Source organism: Chiloscyllium plagiosum, chromosome 27, assembly GCF_004010195.1.
Source record: "Chiloscyllium plagiosum isolate BGI_BamShark_2017 chromosome 27, ASM401019v2, whole genome shotgun sequence".
Lineage (NCBI taxonomy): Eukaryota > Metazoa > Chordata > Chondrichthyes > Orectolobiformes > Hemiscylliidae > Chiloscyllium > Chiloscyllium plagiosum.
The window spans coordinates 7,707,974-7,723,455 of NC_057736.1; the positions used below are offsets into that span (position 1 = coordinate 7,707,974).

Genomic DNA, 15,482 nt, shown 5'->3' on the forward strand with positions numbered 1-15,482 from the left:
GGTGACGCAGTCATGGGTATACAATGAGTACAGAAGAGGCTGAGGCTGGGGAACTCCAGTGTTGTGTTAGTGAGGATGAAATATTGTCCCCAATCCCAGCAATGTGATTACTCCTTCCTAGTCCTGAGCTCTACCGATAATGCCTTGCTGTAAGATCCCTCCAGTGTGTCGTCCCTCAACACAGCTGTGATATGTTGCCTAACCAGTAATGCAAATCCCCTACCTCTTTTTGCTCCCTCCTCTATCTCATCTAAAACATCAATATCTCTGATTATTAAAAAGCCAATCCCCTCTCTTTTAGCCATGTCTCTGGTAGCAGCAGAACAGACAATGTGGTTGGCCCAAACCTGAGAAGCTAGCCCCTTCTATGAGTAAACTTATAAATGTCCCCACACCTGCCCTCCAGATTTGAACAATTAGTATTTTTAAAAAGGCATTTGCATTAAACAAGCCCCTTTCTTAACCTCATGATATTTCCAAACAGCTAATTAAGTGCTTTTAAAGTAAAAGCAAAATACTGCAGTTGCTGAAGATCTGAAAAAAAGTGTAATAGGTTTGGCAGTGTCTGTGATGAAATAAACAGTTAATGTTTAGAAGCTAATTTAGTTCTCCTGTTGAACTGAAGGGAGCTGGAATTTTTTTGTGCTTTTAAGCAATGGAGGTGACGTAGCAAACGAAATATGGGAAGGGTGCCTCAGCAAAAGAGATTTTTTTAAGTGTAGTCGTTGCTGTAATTGTACTGAACTCATTAACACGGGGCAGTATTTCGTTTTTTAGGTTTTTGGAAAAGGGCTGACCTGTGCTGACAACTGAGGCAGGGTGGGGTGATTTATCTTGTCTGCGTGCAATTCTATTTATTTTTTTGTTGTCATTTTAAAATGACAATCAACTCCTTGGCTTCCAGTCTGCATCTTAACCTGACAGTAATGCAGATGTCCCTAAAAGAGCGAGTCGTTAGTCATTAAAGGAAGACTTGGTAAAAGAACTATTTATAGTGACATCAGGAAAGAGCTAAGGAAATGAATTGAAGTTGAACTAAGTAAGGACATTAAGTTAATTGGCTTCCTTTTGAGCCATGTCTGTGATCCTCCTTGTAAGACCATAAACATATGAGCAAAAATTAGGCCATTCAGCCCATTGAGTCTGCTCTGCCATTCAATTGTAGCTGATAAGTTTCTCAACCCCATTCTCCCACTTTCTCCCCATAACCCTTGATCCTCTTGATACTCAAGAACCAATGTATCTCTGTCTTAAATATCCTCAGTGACCTGGCCTCCATAGCCTTCTGTGGCAATGAATTCCATAGATCCACCACACTCTGGCTAAAGAAGTTTCTCTTTATCTCCATTCTAAAAGGTCTTCCCTTTACTCTAAGGCTGTGCCCTTGGATCCTAGCCTCTCCTACCAATGGAAACATCTTTCCAACATCTACTCTGTCCAGGCCATTCAGTATTCTGCATATTTCAACTAGATTTCCCCCACCCTCCCATCCTTCTAAACTCCAAGTATTGACGCAGAGTCCTCAAACATTTGAGTGTTAAGCTTTTCATTCCTGGGACCATTTTCATGAACCACCTCTGACCATGCTCCAGGGCCAATATATCCTTCCTGAAATATATAGTCCTATCTCAGTCATTTTACTAATTGAATGTCTGGTTGTTCGTACTTAACAAATCTAACTGACTGCTATCACATTCTTATCAGTGGCTGCAGTCATTGTTCACCATCAGCTGTTAATCCTTTTTGGATGCCCCCTGATCTCAAATAGATCTGCCACATCTCCACTGTTAAATATACCTGTACAAAACTGTTACTTATTTTGTACCAAACAGTTTCCCTTTGGTTTGTATTAAAGGTTGAAAGTTTCTATTTAAAACAGTACTATGCTACTTCTTGCAGATAGCATAGAAGCAAATGTGGAGAGTGCAGAAGTACATGTTGAACAAGGAACCCACCAGTTGCAGAGGGCAGCTTATTATCAGGTAAGATTGCACATTCTGACAACTTGCTTGAAATAGCAGATTTCCTGACCATTACATTCTCAAAGCATTTACTTCTGTTCTTGGGTTTTTAGAATCATAATTTTGTTTCATAGCAAAGGGTTGCTTGGCCCCTCATTTGTGCCAGCACTGCTAGAACAGTCCAAAACAAAGTGTTGCTGTTTTCAGCCTCTCATTGTTCTACATTCCAATGTGTTCAGGCCCAATTAACTCAATCTCTCACCATAAGACAGTAACTCCATACCTGGTATTGCCCAGTGAACCTTCTCTGAACTGCTTCCAGTGCCACTGTTATATTAGATAAGGGGCCCAAAATTATATTCCAGCTGTGGTCTTACTAGTGCTTTTATATAGTTTTAGCAAAGCCGCCTTACTTTTATACTTCATTCGCTTTGAAATAAAGGCTACCATTCCATTTTTCTTCCTTTTGTTATCCACTGAACTTGGATGCTTGCTTTTTTTGTGATTCATGGACGAGGAATCCCACATCCCTCTCGAGTAGCTTTCTGCAGTTTTTCAGCTTTTCTCCATTTAAATAATATTCACTTCTCTATTCTTTCTTCAAATGCATAACCACCCATTTCCTCACATTAAATTCCATCTGATTTTTTTTTGTCCCCTCATTTAACCTTTCTGTACGCCTCTGCATACTTTGTGTCATCCTCACCACTTGCCTTCCCACCTATCTTTTTGTGTCACCAGCAAACTTAGCTATAGTACATTCATTTTACTCATCCAAGTTATTAGCTAAGGCCCCAGCACTGATCCAATTGTATTTCTCCCAATTAACCATTCTTCTTTGCAAGTGTTGGCAACTTTTTCTGGCTGTTCAGCTGTTGGAAAACAGTCCAATCACGTCCCTTCCAAAATCCAGACACATGAAGCATGCTTGCAAGTATTAGAAATTGAGGCTGATTTCCACTATTCTAATCGAATTGCAATGCCTGACTTTCACAGACTGTAATGTGCTAACTCTAAACAGGTTAGACATTGAACCTGAATCTGCAACCTTTCTGTTTCAGGTTTACCTTTTATTAAGTCTTTTTCTAATTCTCAAACTTGGGAAATTTCTCAAGTTTAAAACAAATGTATGAATTAAATGCTAGAAACATTCAGCAGGTCAGGCAACATCTTGGGGGGAGAGAAGCAGCTAACTTTTAAGATCAATGGCCTGCTGCTGAAACCTTTGTCTTTGTTACCTCTAAACTTGACTATTCTAATGATCTTCTTGCTGGCCTTCCACATTTCACCTGTGTAAGTGTGCAATCACCAAAATCCCAGCAGTTATCAGTCAATCATGTAACCGGTACATTCTCCAATGGCAACACCTTAACAATGAGTCCACTTACCGACTAAGTTGCTTCACCTTTTTACTTTGGTCGTTCGTACAAATTGTCCTGATGAATACAAGATTAAAAAGCTTGGAAATGTCTTTTTTTTTGGCAATACTCAAATGTATTTGCTTTATATTCTGCATCCTTCAACCTCCTCTCCAACATTGAAGATCTTTTGTTTTATTGAACTTGATCCTTCAGTGAAATGGTGCAGTGTATCTGTGTTAAATTAAATGCAGCTGATGGCTCCTTTTTCTGCTATGTCCTTGACAGTTGTTGCTCCACACATTAAATAGTAAATTTATTGACTTGTTCAAGAATTGTGACCATTTTGAAAGGCCTGCTTTCACATTGTGTGGGTTATATGTAATGATGATTTTGCCTGAAATCAATAATCATTTTAACTTCATTTTCCAGTATATTGAGCACTCATTTGCTTCTATGAATTGTGTTGTTTTCGTAAAGTCCTACCTTTCCAGTAAAGGAAAACAGATCTGTGAGCATAAATTACTCGTTCCACTTCCTAGTGAACATTATTTCACAATGCTTCCCCTGGAATTAGCCAGTTTCTTTCAAAGGGATGTCATTGCTATGTAGTAAAAGACAAAATATTATTAAATTTCCTTGTTTGAGACTTAGCATATGAAGTGAGTTTCTTGTATGCAATTCTTCCACGATACGTAGATGTGCTTTCTGCTGATGGCTGCACTGTATGGAAGATATTCTTTTGCCAGTAAAACATGCCTTGCATTATGGAGTGTGAATGACATTGACTTGGTCATCGTGATATTTTTTGTATTTTCAGAAAAAGTCCCGCAAGAAGTTGTGCATTCTGATTATAGTTCTTGCAGTGGTTGGTGTCGTGTTGGGCCTTGTTATTTGGTTGGCATCCAGATAGAGCTTCTATGGAAAATCCTGCACATCTCCTCTCAATTGGGAAAAATTGGATCTGTACACCAACAGAAGTCAATGGACAGTTATTTTTTTCTGCCAGTTCAGAGGGTGTGTAACTTGTATGTTGTGAATTTCATGAAATGAGACCCAACACCTAGAAAGTGGTTGCATTATTTATTTTGTGCACAATAATATAATATTTACCCCTTGTTTCCTTATGTTTGTTCGCAGGAGTTAAAAGAAAATGATACTTGCTTAACAGAAATAAGTCTATAAAGTTATGTCATCAAATGTATTTTGTAATGATGTGCACGTGGCTTGGATTATCAATGTCACTCACTACATTTTACACTTTATCAATTTGCAAATCAAAAACTAGTATCACTGCTCTCCTCTGCATCTGGCTAAAGACATTATGGTATAATTTATTTATTCAACATATTTTGCCTTGTATTTAAACAAAAGGGAGACACTGCATAAGATGTGTTAATGGCAATGGAAGGTGACCTTTTTGGCATCTATCATAATCAGACTCTATTATGGTAGATTTTGCAGTGATCTAATGTCTTTTGGCAATTATAACATCACTGCTTCCTGTACAATAATTTAAAAGCAGAAACTGGAACCCCTACTGTCATGAAACTGTTCCTGTCAAATAGATTTGAATTGATCACCAGTTTTTTTTTATTCTTAGTTTCTCTAGCATAATCAGATGTACATTGCAAACCATCACATGGATATCAGTCTTCCAGTTTATCAAAATACTTTGTTTCAAGCATTTTACATTTTAGTTTTCCAATGGTAGAATTCACGATCAAACCAAAGGGTCATAATGAAGAAAATTGAATGAGATGAAACTAGTTGCTCTAAAGATAATAGAACACCCAGGACTGTCTTGTCGCTTCTTTATAAAACATTAGTATTTTAATAATTCTTTCAGTGTTATTGCTTAATTTCAATTCATGCAACAGAAATCGAGGGAGTGAGAAATCCATTCCAACACCCTTAAACTTCCTTTCACTTGTCTATAAAGCTATGTATCTGTCGTCTTGATACCAGCACATAGTCTGTAGTTATTTTAAGAACACATTTAAATTGTGTTCTTGATTGAACCTGCTAATTTCTGTCCATGAAGTAGCTTAGTTGGAACCACGGAGCATAAACTGCCATCTCTATCAGAGCTTTGATTAGGATGGCATATGCTTGTAGGGCAAGCTGGAGTTATTTAATGTAGGTGGCTTTATGTTACTTGGGATATATTGGCCTGTGAACATTGGTCTAATAGAATAAAGCGTCAAAATGATGATTTCTGGATTTGAAGTCCTTTTGCACCCTGCTGAGATTTTACTTATCCATTCGCAATCACAAATACATGTATACATGTTATGTTTCAACCTTGTGAGGGACCATGCAAGTCAATTAACCAGATCACTCAAACTCTCTAAAAATCAATAGAGCCAATCTCTGGAAATGAAGTAGAAGTTGTCAGATAATCTCCATCTTCAGGACAAGAGGGGAGCAAGAATAAATCTCTCCAGAATAAGAGAACTTGGAGAAACAAACAAAAATTGGTGTCCTTTTAGAGCTGCTTTTGTCTTGCCTAATCAATCATGAACATTTCCCAATGTGAAAATAGCACCTCCAGGTGTAACAGAATAACTTTTTTGGGTGCTTTTCTGAATGAAGTTTAAAATTGGAGATAAATCCTTGATCATCTTTGCACCCACTTGTTTTGCAGAATGCAAACAAATGGCCAACATTTCCATCTGCTTTCCATGTTTTTGTGGCCATGTTTAGTAGAAACCTGAAACTTAAATGTCAACTCTAAGCCATTCCATTCTCTGTACTTTATCTTGTATCAGATATATATCACATAGCAGTTTAAAAAACAATGTTGGCATTCTGTTATAAAGAAATGTCCTCCACCTTGATTGTGTGATACATGTACATATTTGTATTTGGTTTATAAAATCTGAGTAAAGTGTTGTTTTACCTATCCTGCCCAGTGTGCTGTGTACCTGTCTGACTTTTTTCCATTATTTATTTGAAGTGTTGGCTCTTCCCCATGAGGCAAATTCCAAAATTTGATATTGTGCCAAACTGGGATGTTATCACAGCCGTTGCAAGCTCCAAATAGTGTCAATCTATCTCCAGCTGATTGCAAATCATGTCTTTCATGTGGCTAGAACTCTGGAACGTTTTCACTTTGGCACACATTGTCAAGTAGCTTCTTTCAATCTGAAAACATAAGGTTTGAAATGTCATGCTTGGTAAACGCAGAGTTGATTTCTAAGGATGATTTTCAAACTGTCCTGTGTCTTGATAGTGAAAGACATCAGATGAGACCTCCCCCATTTCCTGTGTACCCAAGTAAGGAATCTTTAGGGGTATGTGCCAAAAGTAAATACTACAATTTGAAATTGTCTTAGGCTTAACTCTGCTCTTTCATTAAATTGTGATTACTGTAGTACATAAATGGAAGAAAGCTGCAACACAAAGGGACTTTGGATACTTGTCCATGAAACACAAGCTAGCACATGGGTGCAGCAGGTAATCAGGAAGGCTAATAGATGTGTTAACCCTTATTTCAAAGATCTTGGATTATAAGAGCAGGGACGTCTTAACTGCAACTGTACACCATGCTGGTGAAACCACACCTGAAGTAGTATGAGCATATTTGGTCCCTTTGTTTAAGGAGTGATTTTTTTTTCATTAAAAGCAATTCAGAGAAGATTCACTATGATCGCCTACAAGGGGAGTATTGTTTTACGAACAAAGGTTAAACAGGTTGGGACTCTACACATTGGAGTTGAGAAGAATGAGAGCTGATCTCACTGAAACACACACGATTCTTAACTGTCCTTGTAAGGATAAATGCTGAGGTGTTCCCCTCATGGGAAAGTCTGAGACCACGGCATGGTGCCTCAATTTTGAGGTGCTAATGTAAGATGATGAGGAATTTCTTCTGAGGTTGAGTCTTTGGAACTCATTGCTACAGAGAATTACGTAGGTAGACTCTGTATATTTTAAGGCTGAGATAAATTCTTGATCAATAGGGGAATCAAGAGTTACAAGAAAAAGACAGGAAGGTGAATGTGAGGAGTATCATTTCAGCTGTGTTCCTACCGAATGATGGAGCAGGCTTGAGAGGCTGAAGACCTATTTTCCATTTATGTTGGGAACATGACAGGGAGTGAGCTACAAGCTCTTGACTTTATGGCAATCTTGTTTACAGCCAAATATTGACTCGTGAAGTATGAAGATGTGAGTAATCTTTCATTTCTCTTCCACAATTGGGAATTCAGCTTGGGAAGAATTGTCTGTAATTGTTAATTTACTGCTTCTGACAATTGTGCAGCTGATCCCTTTATCAAAACCCATTGATGTTCCATTTTTGCCTTTTTATATTTCCAGCCATTATTGGGATGCCAACAGTTAAACAGAAGTGTGCAGATACCCCAATGTAAAACATATCCAATGCTAAGTCTGATAAATTCAGCCAGGAACTTACAAGTGAGGTTAAATTAAAACTGATTTTAGCGAGTTTTGAGAAGATTTGTAGCTCAGGTTGAGGTTCTGGATATAAGTTTGCTCGCTGAGCTGGAAGGCTTGTTTTGGATATTTTGTCACCATATTAGGTAACATCATCAGTGAGCCTCTAGTGAAGCGCTGGTGTTATGTCCCACTTTCTATTTGTGTTTTGGTTTTGTGATGTCATTTCCTGTTCTTAGAGGGTGGTAGAAGGGTTCCAAGTCAGTGTTTGTTGATAGAGTTCTGGTTGGAATGCCATGCTTCTAGGAATTGTTGTGTGTGTCTATATTTTGGCTTGTCCTAGGATGGATGTGTTGTCCCAGTCGAAGTGGTGTCCTTCCTCATCTGTAAGTAAGGATGCTAGTGATAGTGGGTCATGTCTTTTTGTGGCTAGTTGATGTTCATATATTCTGGTAGCTAGTTTTCTGCCTATCTGTCCGATGTGGTGTTTGTTGCAGTTCTTGCATGGTATTTTGTAAATTAAATTTGTCTTGCTTGTCTGTACAGGGTCTTTGAGGTTCATTAGCTGCTACTTTAGTGTGTTGGTGGATTTGTGGGCTATCATGATGCAAAGAGGTCTGAGTAGTCTGGCAGTCATTTCCAAGATGTCATTGATGAAGGGAAAAGTGGCTAGGGTTCTGGGTGCATTTTGTCTGCTTGTTTGGGTTTACTGCTGAGAAATTGGCGGACTGTGTCCCAGCTCCACCCCTCCCCTCCATTTATCCCTCCACTCTGGAGGCTCCCTGCCTCCATTCCTAATGAAAGGCTTTTGCCCGAAATGTCAATTTTTCCTGCTGCTTGGATGCTGCTGTGCTTTTCCAGCACCACTCTGATCTAAACTCTGGTTTCCAGCATCTGCAGTCCTCACTTTCGCGCTGTGTTCATTGGGTACCCATTCTTTTTGAATACTCTGTATAGGTGATTTTCCTCTGCTCTTCATAGTTCTTCTGTGCTGCAGTATGTGGGGGCTCATTGAAATAATGTTCGAATGCAGCTTTGTTTGTGGGTGTTGAGATGATTGAACTACAGAAGCAATATTTGGTCCGTATGTGGTGTTTTCCTGTAGACACTGGTTTGAAGTTCTCCATTGACTGTTTGTTTGCTCTACTGTGACATCTAGGAATGACCAGTGAGCCTGATGTTGGTGGTGGGCAAGTTGTTGGAGGGAATCATGAGGGACAGGATGTACATGTATTTGGAAAGGCAAGGACTGATTAGGGATAGTCAACATGGCTTTGTGCGTGGGAAATCGTCTCACAAACTTGATTGAGTTTTTTTGAGGAAGTGACAAAGAGGATTGATGAGGGCAGAGCAGTAGATGTGATCTATATGGACTTCAGTAAGGTGTTCAACAAGGTTTCCCAAGGGAGACTGATTAGCAAGGTTACATCTCTCAGAATACAGGGAGAACTAGCCATTTGGATACAGAACTGGCTCAAAAGTAGAAGACAGGATGGTGGTGGAGCATTGTTTTTCAGACTGGTGGCCTGTGACCAGTGGAATGCCACAAGGATCGGTGCTGGGCCCTCTACTTTTTGTCATTTACGTAAATGATTTGGATGCGAGCATAAGAGGTACAGTTGGTAAGTTTGCAGATGACACCAAAATTGGAGGTGTAGTGGACAGCGAAGTGGGTTCCCTCAGATTACAACAGGATCTGGACCAGATGGGCCAATGGACTGAGAAGTGGCAGATGGAGTTTAATTTAGATAAATGCTAGGTGCTGCGTTTGGGAAAGCAAATCTTAGCAGGACTTATACACTAGGAGAAAGTGAGGACTGCAGATGTTGGGGATCAGAGCTTAAAAATGTGTTGCTGGAAAAGTGCAGCAGGTCAGGCAGCATCAAAGGAGAAGGAGAATCGACGTTTCGGGCATAAGCCCTTCTTCAGGAAAAGCCTGAAGAAGGGCTTATGCCCGAAACGTCGATTCTTCTTCTCCTTTGATGCTGCCTGACCTACTAGGCTTTTCCAACAACACGTTTTTAAGGACTTATACACTTAATGGTAAGGTCCTAGGGAGTGTTGCTGAACAAAGAGACCTTGGAGGGCAGGTTCATAGCTCCTTGAAAGTGGAGTCGCAGTTGGGTAGGATAGGATAGTGAAGGAGACGTTGGTATGCTTTCCTTTATTGGTCAGAATATTGAATACAGGAGTTGGGAGGTCACGTTGTGGCTGTGCAGGACATTGGTTAGGTCGCTGTTGGAATATTGCATGCAGTTCTGGTCTCCTTTCTATTGGAAAGGTGTTGTGAAACTTGAAAGAGTTCAGAAAAGATTTACAAGAATGTTGCCAGGGTTGGAGGATTTGAGCTATAGGGAGAGGCTGAACAGGCTGGGGCTGTTTTCCCTGGAGCGTCGGTGGCTGAATGGTGACCTTATAGAGGTTTACAAAATTATGAGGGGCATGGATAGGGTAAGTAAGTAAAGTCTTTTCCCTGGAGTCGGGGAGTCCAGAACTAGAGGGCAAAGGTTTAAGGTGAGAAGGGAAAGATATAAAAGAGATCTATGGGGCAATTTCACACACAGGGTGGTACATGAATGGAATGAGCTGCCAGAGGATGTGGTGGAGGCTGATACAATTGCAACATTAAAGAGGCTTTTGGCTGGGTTATATGAATAGGAAGGGTTTGGAGGGATATGGGCTGGGTGCAGGCAGGTGGGACTAGGTTGGGTTGGGATATCTGGTTGGCATGGACAGGTTGGACTCTATGACTCTGTTATTGAAAGTGAACCGGGTGTGAAAAGTGGGAATTGAGATTCAGTGTGAGTAAATGTGATGTACTGTAGAATAAAAAGAAATTGGAATCAAGTTTTTAATATTGATCTAAATTATGCTATCCTTAGGTGGATGTGAATGCCTAATGTTGATGTCTCCTACAAGATGAATCCCTTATCTGGAATCAATCTAGTGAACTCCCTACGAATTGCCTCCAATGTTACTCCATCTTCTCCCACCCTGCCCCTCCACCCCCCAAAACAAGTGTGGGAACAATATAATAGCTTGCACAACTCCAAGTATTTTAGGTAGTCTTAACAAAGCATTTGTTAAAACACTGTCTTTTACAAGCATATAAACAATTAAGTTGTATACTTGGGATGATAACCTTCACCAGAATAATTAAGTTCTTGTCTTGAGATTTCTCCAAAAATATTATGAGATTGTGGTTTGTGTTTGTTTTAAAAGAAGTTTCTTCAGTGTTGTTAGAGACGCAAGTTTCAAGCTGATATTGAACCAACGTGCGACACAACTGACGAGCACTCAGTTTCTTCATAAATTTGCTAAAGATCCTTAGACAGCATCTTCCAAACTTACAACCACTTCCATGTAGAAAGGTCAGGGCAGCAGATCTATGACTCTGTGTGTAATAATACCACCGCCTGCAGGTTCCTCTTCAAGCCATTCCTCATCCTGACTTGGAAATATATCTTTATTCCTTCAGTGTCGCTGCAAAATCCTGGAGCTCCCTCTTTAACAGCATTGTGGGTCCACATACAACACATAGATTGCAGTGAGTCAAGAAGGTAGCTTACTCCAAGCTTCTCAAGGGCAACTAGGGGTAGGCAATAAATGTTGGTTCCATCAGTAACACTTACATCCCACATGAAAGTCAAAAATAAACTGTTTGTTTACCATTTAATCATATTGTAGTTCAATGACAGCCACACCAAGATTGCTTGTTATGATTTTAGCTAAGATTACTTCTAGACAAAACAGCTCCCAGAATGAAATTTAGCTTGATGAATCATATGTTTTATTTTAGTTGGTGGTGGCAGTTCATTGAAACATAGTCACACAAAGCTGCAGAGTTACTTTAACAACAGAATAGAAGTTTAATAGAACAGAACATAGAACAGTACAGCACCGAACAGGCCCTTCAGCCCACGATGTTGTGCCGACCATTGATCCTAATGTATGCACCGTCAAATTTCTGTGACCATATGCATGTCCAGCAGTCTCTTAAATGTCCCCAATGACCTTGCTTCCACAACTGCTGCTGGCAATGCATTCCATGCTCTCACAACTCTCTGTGTAAAGAACCCGCCTCTGACATCCCCTCTATACTTTCCTCTAACCAGCTTAAAACTATGACCCCTCGTGTTAGTCATTTCTGCCCTGGGAAATAGTCTCAGGCTATCAACTCTATCTATGCCTCTCATTATCTTGTCTACCTCTATTAGGTGTTCTCTCCTCCTCCTTTTCTCCAATGAAAAAAGTCCAAGCTCAATCAACCTCTCTTCATAAGATAAGCCTTCCAGTCCAGGCAGCATCCTGGTAAACCTCCTCTGAACCCTCTCCAAAGCATCCACATCTTTCCTATAATAGGGCGACCAGAACTGGACGCAGTATTCCAAGTGCGGTCTAACCAAAGTTTTACAGAGCTGCAACAAGATCTCACGACTCTTAAACTCAATCCCCCTGTTAATGAAAGCCAAAACACCATATGCTTTCTTAACAACCCTGTCCACTTGGGTGGCCATTTTAAGGGATCTATGTACCTGCACACTGCCAAGAATCCTATCCTTAATCCTGTACTCAACTTTCAAATTCGACCTTCCAAAATGCATCACCTCGCACTTATCCAGGTTGAACTCCATCTGGCACTTCTCAGCCCATCTCTGCATCCTGTCAATGTCCCGCTGCAGCCTCCAATAGCCCTCTATACTGTCAACGACACCTCCAACCTTAGTGTTGTCTGGAAACTTGCTGACCCATCCTTCAATCCCCTCATCCAAGTCATTAATAAAAATTACAAACAGTAGAGGCCCAAGGACAGAGCCCTGTGGAACACCACTCACCACTGACTTCCAGGCAGAATATTTTCCTTCTACTACCACTCGCTGTCTTCTGTTGGCCAGCCAATTCTGTATCTAGACAGTTAGGTTCCCCTGTATCCCATTCCTCCTGACCTTCTGAATGAACCTACCATGGGGAACCTTATCAAATGCCTTGCTGAAGTCCATATACACCACATCCACAGCTTGACCCTCATCAACTTTTCTAGTCACATCCTCAAAGAACTCGATAAGGTTTGTGAGGCATATCCTGCCCCTCACATAGCCATGTTGATTGCATTTAATCAAGCCATGCTATTCCAGATGGTCATAAATCCTATCCCTCAGAATCCTTTCTAACACCTTGCAGACGACAGACATAGGACTTACTGGTCTGTAATTGCTGGGGATTTCCCTATTTCCTTTCTTGAAGAGAGGAATTATATTTGCCTCTCTCCAGTCCTCAGGTACGACTCCAGTGGAGAGCGAGGATGCAAAGATCTTTGCAAGTGGCGAATCAATCGCATTTCTCGTTTCCCAAAGCAGCCGAGGACATATCTGGCGCGGGCCTGGTGACTTGTCAATCTTAATGTTTGACAAAACTTTCAGCACATCAGCCTCCTCTATCTCTATCCATTCCAGCATGTACACCTGCTTTTCAAAGGTTTCATTCACTACAAAGTTTGTTTCTTTCGTAAAGACAGAAGCAAAAACTTCATTTAGGGCTTCCCCTACCTCCTCAGACTCCACACTCAAGTTCCCTTTGCTATCCCTGTTCGGCCCTACTCTTTCTTTGACCATTCGCTTATTCCTCACATAAGTTTATTATGTTAAAAACTGAAAACAAAACCACACCAACCTGATATAGAAAGCATTTTATAACATTCTTAAACTCGTCAAAACAAAGTTTTCAGCCCATGTCTCCAACCCATCAATTTGCAGAGCTTTCTGTTGAGAGAAATTAACTTCTATATTGAAACTTTAACAACATTCTCCCAAGTTTCTTCCCTGTTAATTGCAGAACCTGCTTACATAAAGTGTTAGCTCTTAATTTTATGAGTGTTTATCAGTTCTAATAGCCTGCAGATTTATAACCAAACTCTCTCCGTTTTGGAGGCTGCATGAACTAAACATTAATACTGAAATGACTGTTTTCCCCTGAACTGTTCTGTTTAGGACAGAAACTAATCTTGTGCTGATCCACTCAGTTATCCTCTGAACTGGCCTAAAAGTTTCCAATCTCTTGATTTTCTGAACCAAAATCAATCCTTGATTATTCTAAATTGCAAACAAGCAAATGGCTTTCAATTTTTAACCACTGGTCATAAAGATATAAACAATTTTCCATTAACACTACAAAGGGTCTGTGCTTTTTGAGCAATGCTGGGAACAGGCCCCTAATTATATGACCTTGATTTTATTTTAAAGGGAACGTCCATCAAAATGAACCACATGCATCTGCCAGTATCGTAAACATTCCCTTCCAAAAATCATATTGAAATATATAGATGATATCTCTTTCATCATTATAGTTGGATGGTAGATTTACAGATTAGTTGAAAAATTAACTACAGTGGATGTATGATGAGAGAGAGAGAACACAGCTTATGCTCACAGCCGATTTGGCAGGTGTAGCTCCAAGCAGCAGTAGAAATTATCACAAGCAACATTTTATTAAATAACCTGAACTGTAGAGCAATTTGAAAGAGCATTTACAGTGCAGTAGTTATTTGATGATTGTGAACATTGTCAGAGAGGCACTCCATTTCTCTCAAAAGTTTCTAAATCTTTATGCTTTCTCTCCTGATATCAACACCAGAGGGATTCTATATTCTGTTACAAGGAATGTCTTTCGCCATCTATTTAACTTCTCTGAAAGCTGATGTCTGACATATCTATATTTAAAATTGTAATCAAAATCCTCCATATGTCAGGACACTGCAAAGGTGTTCTGCAAAAAGATATGTCACAACAGAGTTCTTTCAAGCAGCACATTTCCAAGGATATCCTATGTTATTTTGTCATATGTGATGGAAACTTGAGGAAATAACTGACAGTGATGAAACTACTAATGTGGAGTTTATGCTTGAAATGTTGACTTTCCTGCTCCTTGGATGCTGCCTGACCAGCTGTGTTTTTCCAGTACCACACGCTTTGACTCTGATCTCCAGCATCTGCAGTCCTCACACTCTCCCAGTGATGAAACCAGTTTACTACTCTATGATTTAGGCAGTATAGACAACTCTTCCAATCAGTTGTGTTATTTGCAAGAATCCCACACTTCAACATTCTGGGATTACTGTTGACTCGGAACCAAACTGGATTTTTCATATAAATACTGCAGCTACAAAAGCAGGTCAAAGGTTAGGAATACAGCAGCAGGTAATTTATCTCCTGACTTCCTAAAAAATGCCCACCATCTACAAGGCACAAATCAGGTGTGTGACAGAATGCTCCCCACTAGCTTGAATTGGTGCAGCTCCAATAACATTCAAGAAGATTGGCACTCTCCAGGACAAAGCAGCCTGCTTTATTGGTGTCATATCCGCAAGCATTCACTGTCTCCACCACTGACGCTCAGGAGCAGCGGTGTGTGCCATCAGTAAGGTGCACTGCAGAAATTCACCAAAGATCCAAACCCGCGAGCACTTCGATCTAGAAGGACAAGAGGCAGCAGATAGATTGGAATACTACCACTTGCAAGTTCCCCTCCAAACTACTCATCATCCCAGTTTGGAAATATATTGCTGTTCCTTCACTATTGCTGGGTCAAAATCCTGGAACTCCCTCCCACACAACTGTGGATCCATATACAGCATTTAGACTGCAACAGTTCAAGCAGGTAGCTCGCCACCTTCTCAAGGGCAACCAGGGACAGGCAATAAATGTTGGGCCCATCACTAATGCTCAACATCCCATGAATGAATTAAAAATAACTCTGTTTGCACTCT

At 40.2% G+C, this 15,482-nt stretch overlaps 1 protein-coding gene across 1 annotated transcript in view; it reads left to right on the forward strand.

The window, feature by feature from the left end:
• Positions 1-6,225, forward strand: part of stx12 (syntaxin 12) — a 31,106-nt gene extending 24,881 nt beyond the window's left edge. The window contains exons 9-10 of the mRNA XM_043717308.1: positions 1,900-1,982; positions 4,140-6,225. Of these exons, the coding sequence (XP_043573243.1) occupies positions 1,900-1,982; positions 4,140-4,232 (176 nt within the window). The 3' untranslated portion in view covers positions 4,233-6,225. The remainder of the gene's footprint in view (positions 1-1,899; positions 1,983-4,139) is intronic.
• Positions 6,226-15,482: the final 9,257 nt, after the last annotated feature.